At 40.6% G+C, this 22,168-nt stretch overlaps 1 protein-coding gene across 1 annotated transcript in view; it reads left to right on the forward strand.

Annotated features, from left to right (window-relative positions):
- Positions 1-21,876, forward strand: part of LOC110488194 (potassium channel subfamily K member 9-like) — a 42,265-nt gene extending 20,389 nt beyond the window's left edge. The window contains exon 2 of the mRNA XM_021560301.2: positions 18,103-21,876. Within this exon, the coding sequence (XP_021415976.2) occupies positions 18,103-19,037 (935 nt within the window). The 3' untranslated portion in view covers positions 19,038-21,876. The remainder of the gene's footprint in view (positions 1-18,102) is intronic.
- Positions 21,877-22,168: the final 292 nt, after the last annotated feature.

Here is a 22,168-nt window from a genome sequence, read left to right on the forward strand (position 1 = left end):
TGCTTTGAAGTGATGTACCCAGTAGGTCCCTCAGGTCCTCTGGCCTTTTAACTATCCCAAAGCCCAGGACCAAGAGGCATGGAGAGACAGCTTTTAGTTATTATGCCATCAGCCTTTGGAATAGCCTGCCAGGGAACCTGAGGGAGGGCCAAAACTGTGGACATATTTATAAGTGGTCTTAAAACACACATTTTTAGCTCAGCTTTTCTTTGGGGTGCTTTTTAATCTTTCAATTTGTATTGTCATTATTTCGCTTTTTTATCCTCTGATGTTGAGTGTAGTAAATATCTGTTTTTATTTACATTTTATTTACGTTTTTTCCTGTGAAGCGAATTATGTTGCATCCATGTCTGAAATGTGCTATATAAATAAAGCTTGATTTGATATTCTGGCAAATGTTCAGCATGTGAATGCTTATGTACTGTGATTATCATTCATGCAGTTAGGAGAAATAGAGAGAAAGAGAGCCGTACTATGACCCTTTCCACTGCAGTTCCCTCCCTTCTGTGCAGATACTGTTCTGCAGTATCTGTCTGGTTTGCGGAGCTCCCTCCCGGCCGAACAGCCCTCCAACTGGAGAAGACAGGGGTAAGTCAGGGGCCAGGCAGAGACTAATGATCCGGGCCCCAAGAGTCAAAAGGGGGCCACAGACCACTAGCAAAAAGCTGGTTTTCCACGACAGTTGGTTAAGGAGGGCCTGTTGGGTAAAATGTGGAGATTTATCATACCAATACTTTTATAACACTACAACCTGTCAGCCTCAGACTAGTTACCAACAGGAGATTTATCATACCAATACCTTTATAACACTACAACCTATCAACATCAGACTAGTTACCAACAGGAGATTTATCATACCAATACCTTTATAACACTACAACCTATCAACATCAGACTAGTTACCAACAGGAGATTTATCATACCAATACCTTTATAACACTACAACCTATCAACATCAGACTAGTTACCAACAGGAGATTTATCATACCAATACCTTTATAACACTACAACCTATCAACATCAGACTAGTTACCAACAGGAGATGTATCATACCAATCCCTTTATAACACTACAACACTACAACCTATCAACATCAGACTAGTTACCAACAGGAGATTTATCATACCAATACTTTTATAACACTACAACCTGTCAGCATCAGACTAGTTACCAACATGAGATTTATCATACCAATACTTTTATAACACTACAACCTGTCAGCATCAGACTAGTTACCAACAGGAGATTTATCATACCAATACCTTTATAACACTACAACCTATCAACATCAGACTAGTTACCAACAGGAGATTTATCATACCAATACCTTTATAACACTACAACCTATCAACATCAGACTAGTTACCAACAGGAGATTTATCATACCAATACCTTTATAACACTACAACCTATCAACATCAGACTAGTTACCAACAGGAGATTTATCATACCAATACCTTTATAACACTATAACACTACAACCTGTCAGCATCAGACTAGTTACCAACAGGAGATGTATCATACCAATCCCTTTATAACACTACAACACTACAACCTATCAACATCAGACTAGTTACCAACAGGAGATGTATCATACCAATCCCTTTATAACACTACAACACTACAACCTATCAACATCAGACTAGTTACCAACAGGAGATGTATCATACCAATCCCTTTATAACACTACAACACTACAACCTATCAACATCAGACTAGTTACCAACAGGAGATGTATCATACCAATACCTTTATAACACTACAACCTATCAACATCAGACTAGTTACCAACAGGAGATGTATCATACCAATACCTTTATAACACTACAACCTATCAACATCAGACTAGTTACCAACAGGAGATTTATCATACCAATACCTTTATAACACTACAACCTATCAACATCAGACTAGTTACCAACAGGAGATGTATCATACCAATACCTTTATAACACTACAACCTATCAACATCAGACTAGTTACCAACAGGAGATTTATCATACCAATACCTTTATAACACTACAACCTATCAACATCAGACTAGTTACCAACAGGAGATTTATCATACCAATACCTTTATAACACTACAACCTATCAACATCAGACTAGTTACCAACAGGAGATTTATCATACCAATACCTTTATAACACTACAACCTATCAACATCAGACTAGTTACCAACAGGAGATTTATCATACCAATACCTTTATAACACTATAACACTACAACCTATCAACATCAGACTAGTTACCAACAGGAGATTTATCATACCAATCCCTTTATAACACTACAACCTATCAACATCAGACTAGTTACCAACAGGAGATTTATCATACCAATACCTTTATAACACTATAACACTACAACCTATCAACATCAGACTAGTTACCAACAGGAGATTTATCATACCAATACCTTTATAACACTACAACCTATCAACATCAGACTAGTTACCAACAGGAGATTTATCATACCAATCCCTTTATAACACTACAACCTATCAACATCAGACTAGTTACCAACAGGAGATTTATCATACCAATACCTTTATAACACTACAACCTATCAACATCAGACTAGTTACCAACAGGAGATTTATCATACCAATACCTTTATAACACTATAACACTACAACCTATCAACATCAGACTAGTTACCAACAGGAGATTTATCATACCAATACCTTTATAACACTACAACCTATCAACATCAGACTAGTTACCAACAGGAGATTTATCATACCAATCCCTTTATAACACTACAACCTATCAACATCAGACTAGTTACCAACAGGAGATTTATCATACCAATACCTTTATAACACTACAACCTATCAACATCAGACTAGTTACCAACAGGAGATTTATCATACCAATACCTTTATAACACTACAACCTATCAACATCAGACTAGTTACCAACAGGAGATTTATCATACCAATACCTTTATAACACTACAACCTGTCAGCCTCAGACTAGTTACCAACAGGAGATTTATCATACCAATACTTTTATAACACTACAACCTGTCAGCATCAGACTAGTTACCAACAGGAGATTTATCATACCAATACCTTTATAACACTACAACCTATCAACATCAGACTAGTTACCAACAGGAGATTTATCATACCAATACCTTTATAACACTACAACCTATCAACATCAGACTAGTTACCAACAGGAGATTTATCATACCAATACCTTTATAACACTACAACCTATCAACATCAGACTAGTTACCAACAGGAGATGTATCATACCAATCCCTTTATAACACTACAACCTGTCAGCATCAGACTAGTTACCAACAGGAGATTTATCATACCAATACCTTTATAACACTATAACACTACAACCTGTCAGCCTCAGACTAGTTACCAACAGGAGATTTATCATACCAATACTTTTATAACACTACAACCTATCAACATCAGACTAGTTACCAACAGGAGATGTATCATACCAATCCCTTTATAACACTACAACACTACAACCTATCAACATCAGACTAGTTACCAACAGGAGATTTATCATACCAATACCTTTATAACACTATAACACTACAACCTGTCAGCCTCAGACTAGTTACCAACAGGAGATTTATCATACCAATACCTTTATAACACTATAACACTACAACCTGTCAGCATCAGACTAGTTACCAACAGGAGATTTATCATACCAATACCTTTATAACACTACAACCTATCAACATCAGACTAGTTACCAACAGGAGATTTATCATACCAATACCTTTATAACACTATAACACTACAACCTGTCAGCCTCAGACTAGTTACCAACAGGAGATTTATCATACCAATACTTTTATAACACTACAACCTATCAACATCAGACTAGTTACCAACAGGAGATGTATCATACCAATCCCTTTATAACACTACAACACTACAACCTATCAACATCAGACTAGTTACCAACAGGAGATTTATCATACCAATACCTTTATAACACTATAACACTACAACCTGTCAGCCTCAGACTAGTTACCAACAGGAGATTTATCATACCAATACTTTTATAACACTACAACCTGTCAGCATCAGACTAGTTACCAACAGGAGATTTATCATACCAATACCTTTATAACACTACAACCTATCAACATCAGACTAGTTACCAACAGGAGATTTATCATACCAATACCTTTATAACACTATAACACTACAACCTGTCAGCATCAGACTAGTTACCAACAGGAGATTTATCATACCAATACCTTTATAACACTACAACCTATCAACATCAGACTAGTTACCAACAGGAGATTTATCATACCAATACCTTTATAACACTACAACCTATCAACATCAGACTAGTTACCAACAGGAGATTTATCATACCAATACCTTTATAACACTACAACCTATCAACATCAGACTAGTTACCAACAGGAGATTTATCATACCAATACCTTTATAACACTACAACCTATCAACATCAGACTAGTTACCAACAGGAGATTTATCATACCAATACCTTTATAACACTACAACCTATCAACATCAGACTAGTTACCAACAGGAGATGTATCATACCAATCCCTTTATAACACTACAACACTACAACCTATCAACATCAGACTAGTTACCAACAGGAGATTTATCATACCAATACCTTTATAACACTACAACCTATCAACATCAGACTAGTTACCAACAGGAGATGTATCATACCAATCCCTTTATAACACTACAACACTACAACCTATCAACATCAGACTAGTTACCAACAGGAGATTTATCATACCAATACCTTTATAACACTACAACCTATCAACATCAGACTAGTTACCAACAGGAGATTTATCATACCAATACCTTTATAACACTACAACCTATCAACATCAGACTAGTTACCAACAGGAGATTTATCATACCAATACCTTTATAACACTACAACCTATCAACATCAGACTAGTTACCAACAGGAGATTTATCATACCAATACCTTTATAACACTACAACCTGTCAGCATCAGACTAGTTACCAACAGGAGATTTATCATACCAATACCTTTATAACACTACAACCTATCAACATCAGACTAGTTACCAACAGGAGATTTATCATACCAATACCTTTATAACACTACAACCTGTCAGCATCAGACTAGTTACCAACAGGAGATTTATCATACCAATACCTTTATAACACTACAACCTATCAACATCAGACTAGTTACCAACAGGAGATTTATCATACCAATACCTTTATAACACTATAACACTACAACCTGTCAGCATCAGACTAGTTACCAACAGGAGATGTATCATACCAATCCCTTTATAACACTACAACACTACAACCTATCAACATCAGACTAGTTACCAACAGGAGATGTATCATACCAATCCCTTTATAACACTACAACACTACAACCTATCAACATCAGACTAGTTACCAACAGGAGATTTATCATACCAATACCTTTATAACACTACAACCTATCAACATCAGACTAGTTACCAACAGGAGATTTATCATACCAATACCTTTATAACACTACAACCTGTCAGCATCAGACTAGTTACCAACAGGAGATTTATCATACCAATACCTTTATAACACTACAACCTACCTGGAGAATACCAAGAGAAGAAAAGAAGGTACACAACCTGTATGTAATGTCAGGTCATTGTATGATGAAAGGTTAACTACTGGCTAAGGCCACATGCAGTAGCTCCTCATTATGAGTGGAAAGGGGGGCGAGGGGCGTGGGGGGGGGTCAGAGAGTACTTTGTGTAAATCAGAGGAGGCTGCTGAGGGGAGGACGGCTCATAATAATGGCTGGAACGGAGCAAATGGAATGTCATCAGACACATGGAAACCATGAGTTTGATGTATTTGATACCATTCCACTGATTCCGCTCCAGCCATTACCACAAGCCTGTTCTCCCCAATTAAGGTGCCACCAACCTCCTGTTGCTTAGCAGCACTTAACAACCTTAGTGTGGTGCTGGGCACTGAGCATCAATAGACCTGTAGACCTTCCACAGTGACAACTGGGACTGGGAGGCAGGCTAGGTACAGAGATAGAGAGGGGGGAGAGAGAAAAGAGAGCATGCACGCGCACACACACACACACACACACACACACACACACAGGGAGAGCTCTGATAAATTGGTAATATTCCACAGAGCAGAGCTCTACTCATTTCCCTTGTCTCTGGCTCCATGTCTGTTAATCAGAGCTGAATATGGCACAGTGGGAGACATGGTGGCTCTATATGCAACCAATCAGCTGAGCAGCAGAGTAGAGGCACTAGGGAGTCAGAGGAGGGCACTATGTCACAGACTGGTCCACTATGTCATATACATTACTAACTCACTGGAGGCTGGAAGGGATGAGGAAGTACACAATAATTCACAGTGTTCCAGTCTGGCCTGACACGTTTCTAGGAAAGGTGGTGTACAACCCTGGAGGAGGTACCACCCTGGCTTCTGAGATCACTGTGTTAAATGACAGCATCAGTGAGTGTGTGTTTATGAGTGAGTGAGTGAGTGAGTGAGTGAGTGAGTGAGTGAGTGAGTGAGTGAGTGAGTGAGTGAGTGAGTGAGTGAAGGAGTGAAGGAGTAAAGGAGAGAGTGAGTGAGTATGTGTTTGTGAGTGAGATAGTGAGTGAGTGATGAGTGAGTGAGAGAGAGAAAGAGAGAGAGAGTGAGTGAGTGAGTGAGTGAGTGTGTGTGAATGAGAATGTGATAGACAGAGGAATAGAGAGAGAGTATTCTCACTCAAATGCTTCTCATCGGATTCTGAAATCCATTATCGAATTAGCCTCAGAATAATACTGAAATCTATAATGTTATTTTGGCTCAATTTGTTTTTACTAATAACGTATTCGCCACTGTGTCTGCCACACTGCCACAAATTACTGACCTTGATATGATTGACATCCACATCAATACTCAACCTCTATAAAATCAATACTCAACCCCACTGGTTAAATAGCATCAATACTTACCAACACCAACTCTGTTATTGCTGAACATTCTAATTGTCTGTGTAGCTGTTTCTGTAAATAGCTTCAGTATCAGTTTATTTGATAGTTTCTTATAATTTAGAGGCATTTTCACAGTTTTGTCCACTCACTCACCTTGAGAAGGGTAAGGGGGCGTTACCCTTGGCAGATGTAAGCAGTAATGGCAGTAGCTCCACCTCGGTCTTTGATCGGTAAACGTTGAAACAAGCACTACTGTTTGTAGAAGTGAATTACTGGTCCCCTTGCACACATCTTTCAACGATAACTTTGAAGGTGTTGGGGTATATTTGCATGAAAAGACAACAATGATAATGCCTCATGAACAGAGCTCCAGTATATGCTGAATATACGTAAAACAGAGATATACACTACATCATTGCCCTGCTCCTTCCCCTCTCCTTCTTTATCCTACTACCTCTGCTCTTCAATATCCCTCTGTGAACGTTGTATTAGTGCTGAGTTGGCTTGCAAGCATCCGAAGACGTTCAATAAATTCCATGGTTATCCCGGTTGGAAGATTCCCGGAATCAGGAGGGAATAAGCAGGAAATTCGGAATCCTCCAACCAGAATTTCTGGAAAACCAGGGAATTTATTGAAAGTTCCCGGAATTTGGCTATCCTAGTGCCGAGTGCTGTGTTGAACCATCTGCGACACCTCACACCCCAACGTGTTCGTTTGTGTGTTTCTTTAGTAACTCAGGGTGGCCCTTCTGGCATCAGTCTAGGAGCACCAGACACCCAGCAAGAGAAAGACAAACAAATCATGCCTCAGACCAAACACTTCAAAGCCTGATGCTTCCAGCATGTGTTCAGACGGTGGAAATGAGTAAAACATCATTATAAGTCTTTCTTCCCTTTGTTGTTGTTAAAGGACGAATGAGTCCCCTGTGCTTTAATGCTGTAATATAATAACCTACCCAACCCCTGTGTTTTCAATGAGACAATTGTGTGTGTGTGTGTGTGTGTGTGTGTGTGTGTGTGTGTGTGTGTGTGTGTGTGTGTGTGTGTGTGTGTGTGTGTGTGTGTGTGTGTGTGTGCCTCACAGGAGATGTAGGGCAGAAAGGGTGAGTGGGTGAGTGGGTGTAGACAAGAAGGTTATCTAATAAGATTTGATCAAATTTGATATTTGAACGGCAGGTAAGACTGTATATATCTTAACATCCTGGTGTGTGTGTGAGTGTGTTTGTGTGCGCACTCGACTGTGTGTGTACGTCCCTGCATATTGGTTTGTGTAAACTGAGATGAAAGATATTGGTTTTGTACTTTCATTGTAGAGAAACTATATCTATTAAACAAATACTGCCAAGCATGGGCTTCATCCTTCACAAAGCATTAGTCTACTATAGACTACACATACTGAACTTTCCATATCAAGCAACAGCAATTGCAATGAGGGGCTATTGATACTATTTTGCCATTGAGATATTTCATGTCATTCAGTTCATCTCCATTGGCTTTCCTCTCTACCTCTCTCTCAGGTTCTCCAGAACTACAAACAAACAGAAATTAAAGTTTCCTATTGTGGATTTTAAGGATACTTCCTTCTGGGCCGTTGTGTCAACGTAGAGCCAGCCAGAGTCATGGAGGGAGTGTTTGAGTGTCTTCTCTGCACATGCTGTTCTGGAGTGCAGACAGTTAACTCATAGTTAGTTAGCTCTTGCCAGTGTGGCGACTGGTGACAGGTCCTCAGAAAGAGATCCACAAGGTGTTCGGCAGTCTAACTGCTGCTCCACCTCCTATCCTGCAGTCGAACTCTCCTGTCCTGACCTTCATTATAATTCCATGGCTCACAGGCAATTAATGTCTCTGGGCCACTGGAATAATGTGAGGTGGATTAACCTCCCAGAACAGACAAGTTAAAATACATCAGTTTTATCAACTACTCAAGTAATTAACCCTTCTCTGCACACCAACGAGGGGCCTCGATAGTAGGCACTTTTATTCAAAGTGACTTACAGTCATGCGTGCATACATTACAAGACATTTGATATGGTTAGGAATGACATGGAAAGCAGGTTCACCAACGTCTCAGTGTGAGAGGTGTTATGAGTAGCACTGTGCTGGGTTTTGTATTCTCTAGACCCACTTCAATTTCCATGCCGCCCAAATAGGTCCACAGACAAGAGGACAAGAGGAATACTTATGTTCATTGCCTAACTCTCAGCCTTTAACACCATAGTACCCTCCAAGCTCATCATTAAACTCTGGGCCCTGGGTCTGAACCTCACCCTGTGCAACCCCTCCTGTACTCCATGTTCACCCATGACTGCGTGGCCACGCACGCCTCCAACGTAATCATCATGTTTACAAACGACACATCAGTAGTAGGCCTGATTACCAACAATGATGAGACAGCCTTCAGGGAGGAGGTGAGGGCCCTGGGGGAGTGGTGCCAGGAAAACAACCTCTCCCGCAACGTCATCAAAATGAAGGAGCTGATTATGGACAAGAGACAGCAGAGGGAACACGCCCCCATCCATATTTGACAGGCCCGCAGTGGAGAAGGTGGAAAGCTTCAAGTTCCTCGCCATACACATCACTGACAATCTGAAATGGTCCACCCACACAGACAGTGTGGTGAAGAAGGCACAAGAGTGCCTCTTCAACCCCAGGAGGCTGAAGAAATTTGGCTTGGCCCCTTAAGACCCAAACAGAATTTTACAGATGCACCATTGAGAGCATTCTGTCAGGCTGTATCACCGCCTGGTACAGCAACTGCACTGCCAGCAACTGCAGGGCTCTCCAGAGGGTCGTGCGGTCTGCGCAACGCATCACCGGGGGCACAGTGCCTGCACAGCAGGACACCTACAGCTCCCGATGTCACAGGAAGACCAAAAAGATAATCAAGGACGACAACCACCTGTGCCACAGCCTGTTCACCCCGCTACCATCCAGAAGGTGAGGTCAGTACAGTACAGTACAGTACAGAGACTGAAAAACAGTGTATATCTCAAGGCCATCAGACTGTTAAATAGCCATCACTAGCCGGCTACCACCCGGTTACTCAACCTTGCACCTTAGAGGCTGCTGCCCTACATACATAGACATGGAATCACTGGTCACTTTAATAATGGAACACAAGTCCCTGTAATGATGTTTACATACTGCTTTACTCATTTAATATATAGTCGATGCCATCCTATTCAGCTGTTGGCGAATACTATTCTATACTACGTATTCCACATATATACAAAATATTTTATCCACATACTATCCATAATGTCTATACCTTCCATCACATACAGTATATATATACAGTACCAGTCAAAAGTTTGGGCACACCTACTCATTCCAGGGTTTTTCTTTATTTTTACTATTTTCTACATTGTAGAATAATAGTGAAGACATCAGAACTATGAAATAACACATATGGAAACATGTAGTAACCAAAACAGTTAAACAAATCAAAGTATGTTTTAGATTTTAGATTCTTCAAAGTAGCCACCCTTTCTTTGATGACAGCTTTGCACACTCTTGGCATTCTCTCAACCAGCTTCACCTGGAATGATTTTCCAACAGCCTTGAAGGAGTTCACACATTTGCTGAGCACTTGTTGGCTACTTTTCCTTCACTCTGCACTCCAACTCATCAGCACTTCATCACTCTCCTTCTTGGTCAAATAGCCCTTACACAGCCTGGAGGTGTGTTTTGGGTCATTGTCCTGTTGAAAAACAAATGATAGTCCCACAAAGTGCAAACCAGATGGGATGGAGTATCGCTGCAGAATGCTGTGGTAGCCATGCTGGTTAAGGGTGCCTCAAATTCTAAATAAATCACAGACGGTGTCACCAGCAAAGCACCGCCACAAGTTTCTTCTTCTTATTGGTGTCCTTTAGTAGTGGTTTCTCAGTGGTTGTTTCTTCTTTTCTTAGTAGTGGTTTCTTCATGATGGTCTGATTCACGCAGTCTCCTCTGAACAGTTGATGTTGAGAATTGTCTGGTACTTGAACTCTGTGAAGCATTTATTTGGGCCGCAATTTGAGGTGCAAATAACGCTAATGAACTTGTCCTCTGCAGCAGAGGTAACTCTGGGTCTTCTTTTCCTGTGGCGGTCCTCATGAGAGCCAGTTTCATCACAGCACTTGATGGTTTTTGCTACTGTGCTTGAAGAAACTTTCAAAGTTCTTGACATTTTCCGGATTGACTGACCTTCATGTCTTAAAGTAATGCACCTGAAATGCATTCCAGGTGACTGCCAAGAGTGTGCAAAGCTGTCATCAAGGCAAGGGGTGGCTACTTTGAAGAATCTCAATTATACCATTGTTGGTTACTACATTATTCCATATGTGTTATTTCATAGTTCTGATGTCTTCACTATTATTATTATATTATTATTATAAAAAAAAAAAGCTGGAATGAATAGGTGTGTCCAATCTTTTGACTGGTACTGTATATATTCTGTTGACATTGTTCATCTTAATATTTATAGATTTCTTAATTCTGTTCTTTTACATTTCGATCTGTGTGTATTGTTGTGAATTGTTTGACTGTTGGAGGTAGGAACACGAGCATTACGCTACACCTGCAATAACATCTGCTAAATATATGTATGCGGCCAATACCATTTGATCTGATTTGATTATCTTGCCTTGAAATATTTGAGCAAAGATGAGGAGATACAGGATTAGCACCATGATGTTTGCTGATATCAAAGAGGTATCACACGCTTTGACTTGACCAACATAGTGTGTATGGATTTGTATAGAAGTCTTGTAAGTGTCATGTTAAATTGCTAAATATAAAGGCTCAGGGGAGTATTCAGCAATTGTATAGTCAAGTGCATCACCCTTACACATCTATAAACACATACAAACACCCACGTACTCAGGCACCCACCCACACCCACCCACACAGACACACATAGACACACAGGTCTCTGCTCAGCAGAATAAATGTGTTGGTTCCCTTGACAACAACTGGTAATGGAGTCGTTATAGCAGGACAAACAAATTAGTCCAGCAAGTCTCCAATCAGAGTCTAGCACTAATACAAAACACAAAGTATCCAATCAGAGTCTAGCACTAATACAAAACACAAAGTATCCAATCAGAGTCTAGCACTAATACAAAACACAAAGTATCCAATCAGAGTCTAGCACTAATACAAAACCCAAAGTATCCAATCAGAGTCTAGCACTAATACAAAACACAAAGTATCCAATCACAGAGTCCAACACAGCAACACAAAACCAAGTATCCAACATCAAACAGGCACTTTAGCAGGCCAGCTCATAGAAGACTGTATATACTCTATGAACCAAGTCATTACTACAACAATTAGAAAACCATCCCTCTGGTCTGACAATCTTGCAAAATGAGACAATATTTTACTGTACTCTATATTTACAGATGCACTCGTTTATTAGGAAAGCACTACAGCATGGTTGTACATAACTGTTATTATAGAAACAAATACCTTCAAACCATGTGCAGGGACAGAGGGAAGGAGCATACATTCGTCTCTTTGTTCCTCTAGTCAGTAGCAGGACTTGATGTTTTACTGTTAAAGCTCAGAGTCTAATACCGAGAGAAATGCAGAAAAGCTACATGTCCAACCTCTCCCCTATTATGGTTGAATCTGTTCAAGGACATTGGTAACAGCAGTTCTGGGGTCAGTGGGTTTCTTCACGTCTTAATTAAAGATGCATACTGTACGTTAGAGAAGTGCATCCTGTTAGCTTACCAATGTGTCATGGTCCTTATCCCGTTCTCTTTGTGAGACTGAGTACAGATGACATGAGGTTTGATGGTCAGATACTCTGTGTGGAACTGAGTGAGGGAGACAGAGGTACTTGTTTCTGAAGGAGCAAAGTGGACACACACACACACACACACACACACACACACACACACACACACAGTGTCTGAAGCGGTAAAGATAATTGTATCAATATCTAATACGTGCCTTTGTATTAAATAGGACAGCTTTGATGGTTCGGTTATGTAAGAGTACAGTAACAGACGCACGTATTAATCAATAACCTAGTCGACGGTGTTGAGCCAATTTCAGCACAGTCATAATGTAGTGCCACAAATCAAATATGATTTATCCATTCATTGTCATGTCTGTCTGCCAATGTAACTCAGTACCACCCTGATTACTCCCCAGGAATAATTTGAGCCATTAAAATCAATATTAATTAGGCTGTTGAATGTGCAAGAGGGAACGAAGACAGCTGCTTGCTGCTGTTAGAAGGTGTACACGATGTAATAGCTGGAAAGACCCATCCAGAGATGTTTCACTTTTTTAAAAACACTATAAATAGGCTATGAATAACATTATCTAGCTAGCTCCTGTCTTTATAGTTGCAATGAAATGTTATGAAGCAATTTTGTTAAGAACATCCTCACAATCCTCCTGGTAATGGTTGGGTTTCTGTACAGCACTTTGAGATATCAGCTGATGTACGAAGGGCTATAAATACATTTGATTTGATTTGATTTAATGCCCAAACAACTTGTGTTGGTTTTGGCTCTCCGTTTGGTCTCAGAAAATCCATTTAATCACTTAGAAGGTGTTCTCCCAACTTGATTGAAAGACAGAATACAGAGCTGATGAAGATGAGGGTGATAAAATCAATAACATCCATCTAAAGGTGATTAATTAACACTGGCAAGGGGAGCAGCACAGCAAGGGGGTGGAGTGTAAACAGGGCATCTCTAGTAACATCTAAAAGCTAGCTGCTGTAACAAAGGTGCTTCTCATGGACTTTTGAAGCTGGAGATGTCAAAGTAAATGCTGCTGGAACTGAGAATCAGTGTTGTGATTGGGGCCCTAGTTGTATTTTTATGAATATCACAATTCTACTATCAGCATCAACACACCACCATACACTGTAACTGATCTACATCCTAGTTGGCAGGTGTTCAACGACACATTCAGTCATCTCTCTGTCTGTGTTGAGAGACACAGAGCTGTGGAGGTTCACTGATGTGGTGCACAACGGAGCTAGATACATTCCTACTGACAATGTGAGATGTGCACCTTTCTGCTATCAGATGCAAGTGAGCCAACCAACTCTTTCGGTGGCTGCTTGGAGAATTTTGACATACACTTTTAAGAAAACTCGAGGAGGAATATGAGAATCAGTCTGATAGAATAACTGTGTTTCATTTGTTCAGACAGAACAGTGTACCAGGCTCTGGGTTAATAATGCAGTTTGTTCATTTTATGAATACCTTTATGAATACCTTTATGAATACCGCATGTCTCCTGTATCACTGAGAGGACTGGGGTAGGAACATGAAGAACTAAAGATATGAATGAGGGCACAGTCGTAGCTGCCGTTACACCATTTTTTCAGCGTAACATTGTTGGCTATCTTCATAGTGCTAAACGTTTCACCTCGTGGAACAACATACTTAATCATTTGTATATATCCCACAAGGAATTCCGTTGCAGAAGGGCTGGGTTCATGGAGCTTTAGTGCAGGAGTAGGCTTAATCTTGGTCCTGGAAACCGGACCTTCGTTTTTTCTATGTGTACATTAATTGTAAATGATCATGTTTGGTTTCTCATGTTGGGGGAAGACAGTTCAAAGTTTTGTATCTGTTGAGATACAGTGCCTTCAGAAAGTATTCATACCCCTTGATGTATTCCACATTTTATTGTGTTACAGCCTGGATTCAAAATGGATTAGGACTTTTTTTTCTCACCCATCTACACACAATACCCCAAAATGACAAAGTGAAAACAGGTTTTTAGAAATGTTTGAAAATGTATTGAAAATGAAATACAGAAATGTCTTATTTACATACATATTCACACCCCTGAGTCAGAACATGTTAGAATCACCATTTGCAGCGATAGGAACTGTGAGCCTTTCTGGGTAAGTCTCTAAGAACTTTGTACAATATTTGCACGTTATTCTCTTTAAAATTGTTTTTAAAATGGTTGTTGATCATTGCTAGACAGACATTTTCAAGTCTTGCCATGGATTTTCAAGACGATTTAAGTTAAAACTGTAACTTGGCCACTCCGGAACATTCAATGTCGTCTTGTTAAGCAACTCCAGTGTACATTTGACCTTGTGTTTTAGGTTATTTTCCTGCTATAAGGTGAATTTGTCTCCCAGTGTCTGTTGGAAATCAGACTGAGTCAGGTTTTCCTTTTTGTCCTAAAAACCTCCCTAGTTCTTGATGATGACAAGTATACCCATAACATGATGCAGCCACTACCAGGCTTAAAAATATGAAGAGTGGTACTCAGTGATGTGTTGTGTTGGATTTGCCCCAAACATAAAACGTTGTATTCAGGACATAAAGGGAATTTCTTTGCCACATTTGTTTCAGTTTTACTATGGTGCCTAATTGCAAACCAGAGGCATGTTTTGGAATATTTTCATTCTGTACAGGCTTCCTTCTATTTCCTTTGTCATTTAGGTTAGTATTGTGGAGTAACTAAAATGTTGTTGATCCATCCTCAGTTTTTTCCTATCACAGCCATTAAACTCTGTAACTGTTTTAAAGTCACCATTGGCCTCATGGTGAAATCCCAGAGCGATTTCCTTTCTCTCCAGGAAACCGAGTTAGGAAGGACACCTTTATCCTTGTGGTGACTGGGTGTATTGATACACCATCCAAAGTGTAATTAATAACTTCACCTTGCTCAAAGGAATATTCAATCTCCACATGTTTTTTTTTTATGATCTATCAATAGGTGCCCTTCTTTGCAAAACATCGAAAAACCTCCCTGGTCTTTGTGGTTGAATATTTATTGACGCAAGACATTTCAGCTTTTCATTTTTTAAAATGTATTTGTAAACATTTCTAAAAACTTCATTTCACTTTGACAGTATTGTGTGTGGATCAGTGACACAAAATCTCAATTGAATCCATTTTAAATTCAGGCTGTAACACAACAACATGTGGAAAAGTCGAGGGGTGTGAATACTTTCTGAAGGCTCTGTATATTAGCGTAGATCTTCAAAACAGTTTTCCCTTCCATTTGCTTGCTAAATAAGTCTAAATATAATGCAACACTGTGAACCGTGTGCCCTAATCTGCTACCTACTCAATCTAGTCCAGAGAAGCTGCAGGAGTAAAGCATATTGGGTCACGGGAGCACACTTTATATGCACATAAAATCCCATTCCCTGCTTGCTACAAATCAGATAGATCTTGTCCTGAGCCTATAAATATAATCATTCCTCACGTGCTTGAGTGGGTGGATGCCCATCAGGGAATGTATGAAATCAATAGTCAAGAAACATAAAGGCCAATAGACTAGTTCAGGTTACAACGGGTCTGTGAAAAATAGTAGGAGAGTAATGTATCTTGGTCAAAACAGTTGTTTCCATGGAAAAGAATGGTGGGTGTTATTTGGCAACAGCTTCGGTTGTTGTGAGTTAGACCTACATACTATGTCTGTTAGGGATACAGCAGAAATGGATTACGGACATGGAACATGTATTCTCAGCATTGCCTTTCATATTCATATTCAAAACCACTCATGTACTGTACTGTATAGTAAAGCATGTATAGCCTACCCTACATCTGTGTTAGATCTAATCATATTCCATATCTGGACCATCAACAACACTATTATTATCTTTTTAGTTATGAGCACAGGTTGGGGTTATGTGTGTGTGTGTGTGTGTGTGTGTGTGTGTGTGTGTGTGTGTGTGTGTGTGTGTGTGTGTGTGTGTGTGTGTGTGTGCGTGCGTGCGTGCGTGCGTGCGTGTGTGTGTGTGTCTTTGAGTCAGCAACTGCAGGCCTAAAGATAAAGTTGAATTATCCTAAAAGCCTTATTGGCTCCTGTACGACTCCTTCCTCATCCAATAACTCCTACATTTCCCACACTTCCCTGTAGCTCACAGGACTGGGAGAGGAAAGTTCCCACTAATTGGACAACCTTATAATCATTGGGCCATACTCAGATGAATGACTGGACCCATTTCTGTGCTGCCCTCTTATTCAATACCGACCCTGTCTGTGGGGCTCAGCTCTTATTCAATACCGGCCCTGTCTGTGGGGCTCAGCTCTTATTCAATACCGGCCCTGTCTGTGGGTCTCAGCTCTTATTCAATACCGGCCCTGTCTGTGGGGCTCAGCTCTTATTCAATACCGACCCTGTCTGTGGGGCTCAGCTCTTATTCAATATCGGCCCTGTCTGTGGGGCTCAGCTCTTATTCAATTCCGGCCCTGTCTGTGGGGCTCAGCTCTTATTCAATACCGACCCTGTCTGTGGGGCTCAGCTCTTATTCAATACCGGCCCTGTCTGTGGGGCTCAGCTCTTATTCAATACCGACCGTGTCTGTGGGGCTCAGCTCTTATTCAATACCGGCCCTGTCTGTGGGGCTCAGCTCTTATTCAATACCGACCCTGTCTGTGGGGCTCAGCTCTTATTCAATACCGACCCTGTCTGTGGGGCTCAGCTCTTATTCAATACCGACCATGTCTGTGGGGCTCAGCTCTTATTCAATACCGACCCTGTCTGTGGGGCTCAGCTCTTATTCAATACCGGCCCTGTCTGTGGGGCTCAGCTCTTATTCAATACCGACCCTGTCTGTGGGGCTCAGCTCTTATTCAATACCGGCCCTGTCTGTGGGGCTCAGCTCTTATTCAATATCGACCCTGTCTGTGGGGCTCAGCTCTTATTCAATACCGGCCCTGTCTGTGGGGCTCAGCTCTTATTCAATATCGACCCTGTCTGTGGGGCTCAGCTCTTATTCAAAAGCCATCTTGGCAAAGGGACATCAAGATGCTTTGGAGATTTTTTGCTGGGTATTATCTGTAAACAAATCTAAAAGCCAACTGGGACAGTTGAGTTGGTGATAGATTGGCTTGGGTGGGGCTGAGTTCTATTTTTAATTCAATCAATTGAGGAAATGAATGAGCTATTTGACTTGCTGATTGAACTGAATTGAAAAGTGAATTGAGCCCAACCCTGGCAGTTATCCAGCCATCGCTGTAACATACTGGTCCCGGTTTCTGGTTTGTTGTCTCTCTTTCAGGTTATTGCCATACTACTGTACCATAGATGTTAGGTCCTGATCACTGTCTGTGTCTTCTCTCCCCTGCAGGGTATGACCATGCTGCTCTACCATGCTGCTGTACCATTACATCCTGGTAACTGTGGTCTGTTGTCTCCCTGCAGGTTATGGCCATGCAGCTCCCGGCACAGACGCGGGGAAGGCCTTCTGCATGTTCTATGCCGTCCTGGGGATACCCCTGACCCTGGTCATGTTCCAGAGCCTGGGCGAGAGGATGAACACCTTCGTCAAGTCCCTCCTGAAGCGCATCAAGAAGTGCTGTGGCATGCGCATCACCGACGTTTCCATGGAGAACATGGTGACGGTGGGGTTCTTCTCCTGCATCGGGACGCTGTGCATCGGGGCGGCCGCCTTCTCCCACTACGAGGACTGGAGCTTCTTCCAGAGCTACTACTACTGCTTCATCACACTGACTACCATCGGTTTCGGGGACTTTGTGGCCCTGCAGAAGAACCGGGCCCTGCAGCGGAGGCCCCTGTACGTGGCCTTCAGCTTCATGTACATCCTGGTGGGCCTGACTGTCATAGGAGCCTTCCTCAACCTGGTGGTGCTGAGGTTCCTGACCATGAACAGTGAAGACGAGAGGCGGGACGCAGAGGAGAGGGCCTCGCTGGCGGGGAACAGAAACAGCATGATCATCCACATTCAGGAGGAGACGCTGGGGAGAGGAGGAGGTGCAGGGAGGAGGCGCAGGGAGACGCAGGGCCAGTTCTGCGCCGAGGTCAACGATGTGCCATCTGTCTGCTCCTGCATGAACTACCACTCACATGAGTTTGGTAGCTGTGGGGGAGAGATGGGAGGAGGGGGAGTGATGGGGGGTGGAGGAGGAGGGATAGAATGTGCCTTTTCCCACCAGAACTCCTTTAGTTCCCAGTTGAACCCCCACCAGTACTTTCACTCGTTGTCGTACCGCATCGAGGAGATCTCTCCCAGCACCCTAAAGAACAGCTTCTTCCCCTCGCCCATTAGCTCAGTCTCCCCAGGCCTCCACAGCTTCACAGACAATCGTCGACTAATGAAGAGAAGGAAATCCATCTGAGCCTAGTGCATCATAGTGTTTTGAACTATGTGTTGCATTTCAATGTTTTTTCCTAAATGATAAAACGTTGAAATAGAACAGATCATCAGACTGGGTTGGCTCATCTACACAGACAACTCCTAGCTTTCCTTTTTTATATACAAGTACAATGCATCTCCAATGTTGCTCCTAACCAAATCTTATTTTAGAACTTCTTTTTTTTTCTCTCTTTTGGTTGGTATAAAGATACAATATATTGAAGCGATTCATAGGGATTGATAGAAGAGGAAGGAGCTTCGGAAAGAAATGGAAAACCTTTTGGACATGAATTGTGTGTTTTTTTCTTGTGAGGGATTCAACGCATGAAGCATGGATACTTATTTTCCCAGGAAATTGGCCCATCTGAGAAATACAAATCAGAACCATCAGATGTTATCACAACTTTCCTCATTGCCAGCTCATTCAAATAGTATAGGATCTTGGTAACAATGTACCAAATGATGCACACTTAGCATTGTAATGGAGATATGCTATTTTTTTAAAGTGAGTATGCCTGTTTCACCTTAACTTAAAATGATTGCAGTTAAGTGCTTTTGAAATGACTTAAAAAGCATCAGGTATTATTTTCTATAAGCAATTCTATCTAGGAAAACAAGTAAAATGATTTATTTACAGAACATCATGCCAAAATATTGTTGCCAATCTTAGCATGTGCATTAGAAGTCATCAAATGAGTGTTTTTAATTTTTGTTTCTTTTTTTAAAATAGCAGATTTTGTATTATCATGGTTTGTGTCTGTAGATGTTTTCTTTCTGGATTTCAGATTGTGTAAAATATGAGGATGGGAAAAGGAGTAACAAGGGTTTTAAGGCTTTCCAGTTTGAAAAAGTTGCTATGTGCATGTACTTTGTGAAACTGGTATGCATATAGATGTATGGGGAAAAATAATAATAACCTTGCAATTTGATTGAATTTTGATAGCAAATAATCATAATAATGATTTAAAAAATATACTTAATTGATTTAGCCACTTAAAAGTAATGATGTATAGTGTAGGCTAAACAGCTTTTTGTTTTTCCATTTTTTTCCATTCTGAAAAATTGTACAATAACCTTTGGTCTCAGGTTTTGAATGGATAGCCTCTTTAGGTTCTGGTCCCCGAATCAAATCACAAAAGATATCCCGGAAATCCGAATGCACCTGCCAAACAAAACAATACATATCAATTTATTTTTTAAATAGTACACATTTTCCAGGAAAAGGATATTGAGATGCATCATCTTACTAAGCGAAGCTTCCTGTACTATAGACCAGCGTGGGTTCAGAGCGCACGCACACACATACAGCTCTTCGCTGTATCGAGCCATAGAGGAGCAGGCCAGATTACTGTACCACTGCTGTTATATAACAATGTTAATGTTGATGACAGGTGTAATCCAAGAGTCCAAACTTCAATTGTGTCACTAAGTATATATACACGCCTTCAGCCTACGAACACAATGACAGGCATTTGAGATGTATACAATGATGTTATCCTTGGGTTTAAATCAAAACATTGAAATTCAATGACAGTCAAATGGCAATCAATGGGTGAAAAATGACGAGATGAAGGAGCAATGCAATACTGGCATTGGTTCGTTAAGCACAAAATGTGCCAATTAAGTCGGCAACAGGGCAAAGGGATGAATACCATGGATACCATTAGGTAGATTTCCATTGACACAGGTTAATTAAACAAAATAAATGTTGTAAAAAAAAACGTTGCAATGTGTAATGAAAACGGTAGATATTGGAGACATTTTTCTAAAGATCAACAAAAAATGAATTCGTTTTACAGGATATTTATTTTGTCTAACTTTCTTTGTTGCGGCAAATGATGATGGAAAACACGTTTTTTTAATAAACGATGATTGCCGAATAATTTTGAAGGTACGCGGGGAAAGTGTTGTCATCACGTAGGTTGACTATAAAGGTCAACTTCACAATTCTAAATGCATACTGCTTGCAACATCTATTTTATAAAAATCTATAAAAAGAATGTTTCTTTGCAAGACAAGGATTGTTCTGACTTTCAAGAATGCCTGAATTGCTTCACCTTGCTTTTATGGTTGGCTGGCAAGTTTCGCCATCCAATTATTTCAGATCTACAGGAGTGCACAGACCTAGGCGACGTGTTGGCACATGAGAATTATTATGGAAAATATTAGTCAATTATTGCATTCTAGTATCCATGCTGACCTTTGCAGGCTATCTGAGACATGAAAGAGATAGGTGAGAGGGCATACAGGCTGTTGCCAATTTATTCATGTGGAAATTGCCTAAATGGGTAATGGAAACAATTCAACCAATACATTTTTATTCAAGACTAACGTAAACTCACCCCATTCCATACAAATGTGCGCAACCGCAACATACAAATGAGGCTACAAAGAAAACTAATGTGACTGTAGTGACTGTGTTGACGTCAAAATCGGGGGTGTAAACTAGGTTTCTATTCAAGCGTTGATTGACATGGTAATGGCTCTATAGTAGTGGAGAAAAGTTGAAAATAACTGACCCTCTGTTACATCTTGACGTGTCATGTCGTAACGTACAGCACACATAAAGCAACTATTTCTGTCTTACAATCTCTCTCCACCAGGTGTAGCACTTCTCTCATCCCTTAAAAACAAGAAATGGACAGTGACGGGGGTGAGGGGGGATACCTAGTAATTTTTTTCGTCATCATTGCATGCGATTATCATTCTCTAAGCCGCTGTTAACTTCTAAGATCACTTTAGCACCGCCCTAAAAACCCGATTCAAATTCGACACAAACCTTCAAATAGGTATGTAATGACACATTATATAAACTCTTTATAGTGTTTAATTTACATTTTAGAGGCGATAAGGTGATAAGTTGGACAGATCGAGTGAAAAAAAGCAATTTTCCCACCCAACATCTCTCCTTCTCACTATCACGCATTAGTTTCGCTTCCCCACCCGCCATTTTTAAAAAGACCCGACGGAGCTCATTGCCTTCTAGAATTATGCAGAAACGGGCAGCGTTTAGGTCATGTAATTGATTCTGTTGGAAATGGGAGAAATTGTGCTTTACAATGGTATTGACATTACAGTTGAAAGGAAGTATGGAAGTATTACGTTTTTAGGGAG

The sequence above is a fragment of the Oncorhynchus mykiss genome, chromosome 32, assembly GCF_013265735.2.
Source record: "Oncorhynchus mykiss isolate Arlee chromosome 32, USDA_OmykA_1.1, whole genome shotgun sequence".
Taxonomy (NCBI): Eukaryota; Metazoa; Chordata; class Actinopteri; order Salmoniformes; family Salmonidae; genus Oncorhynchus; species Oncorhynchus mykiss.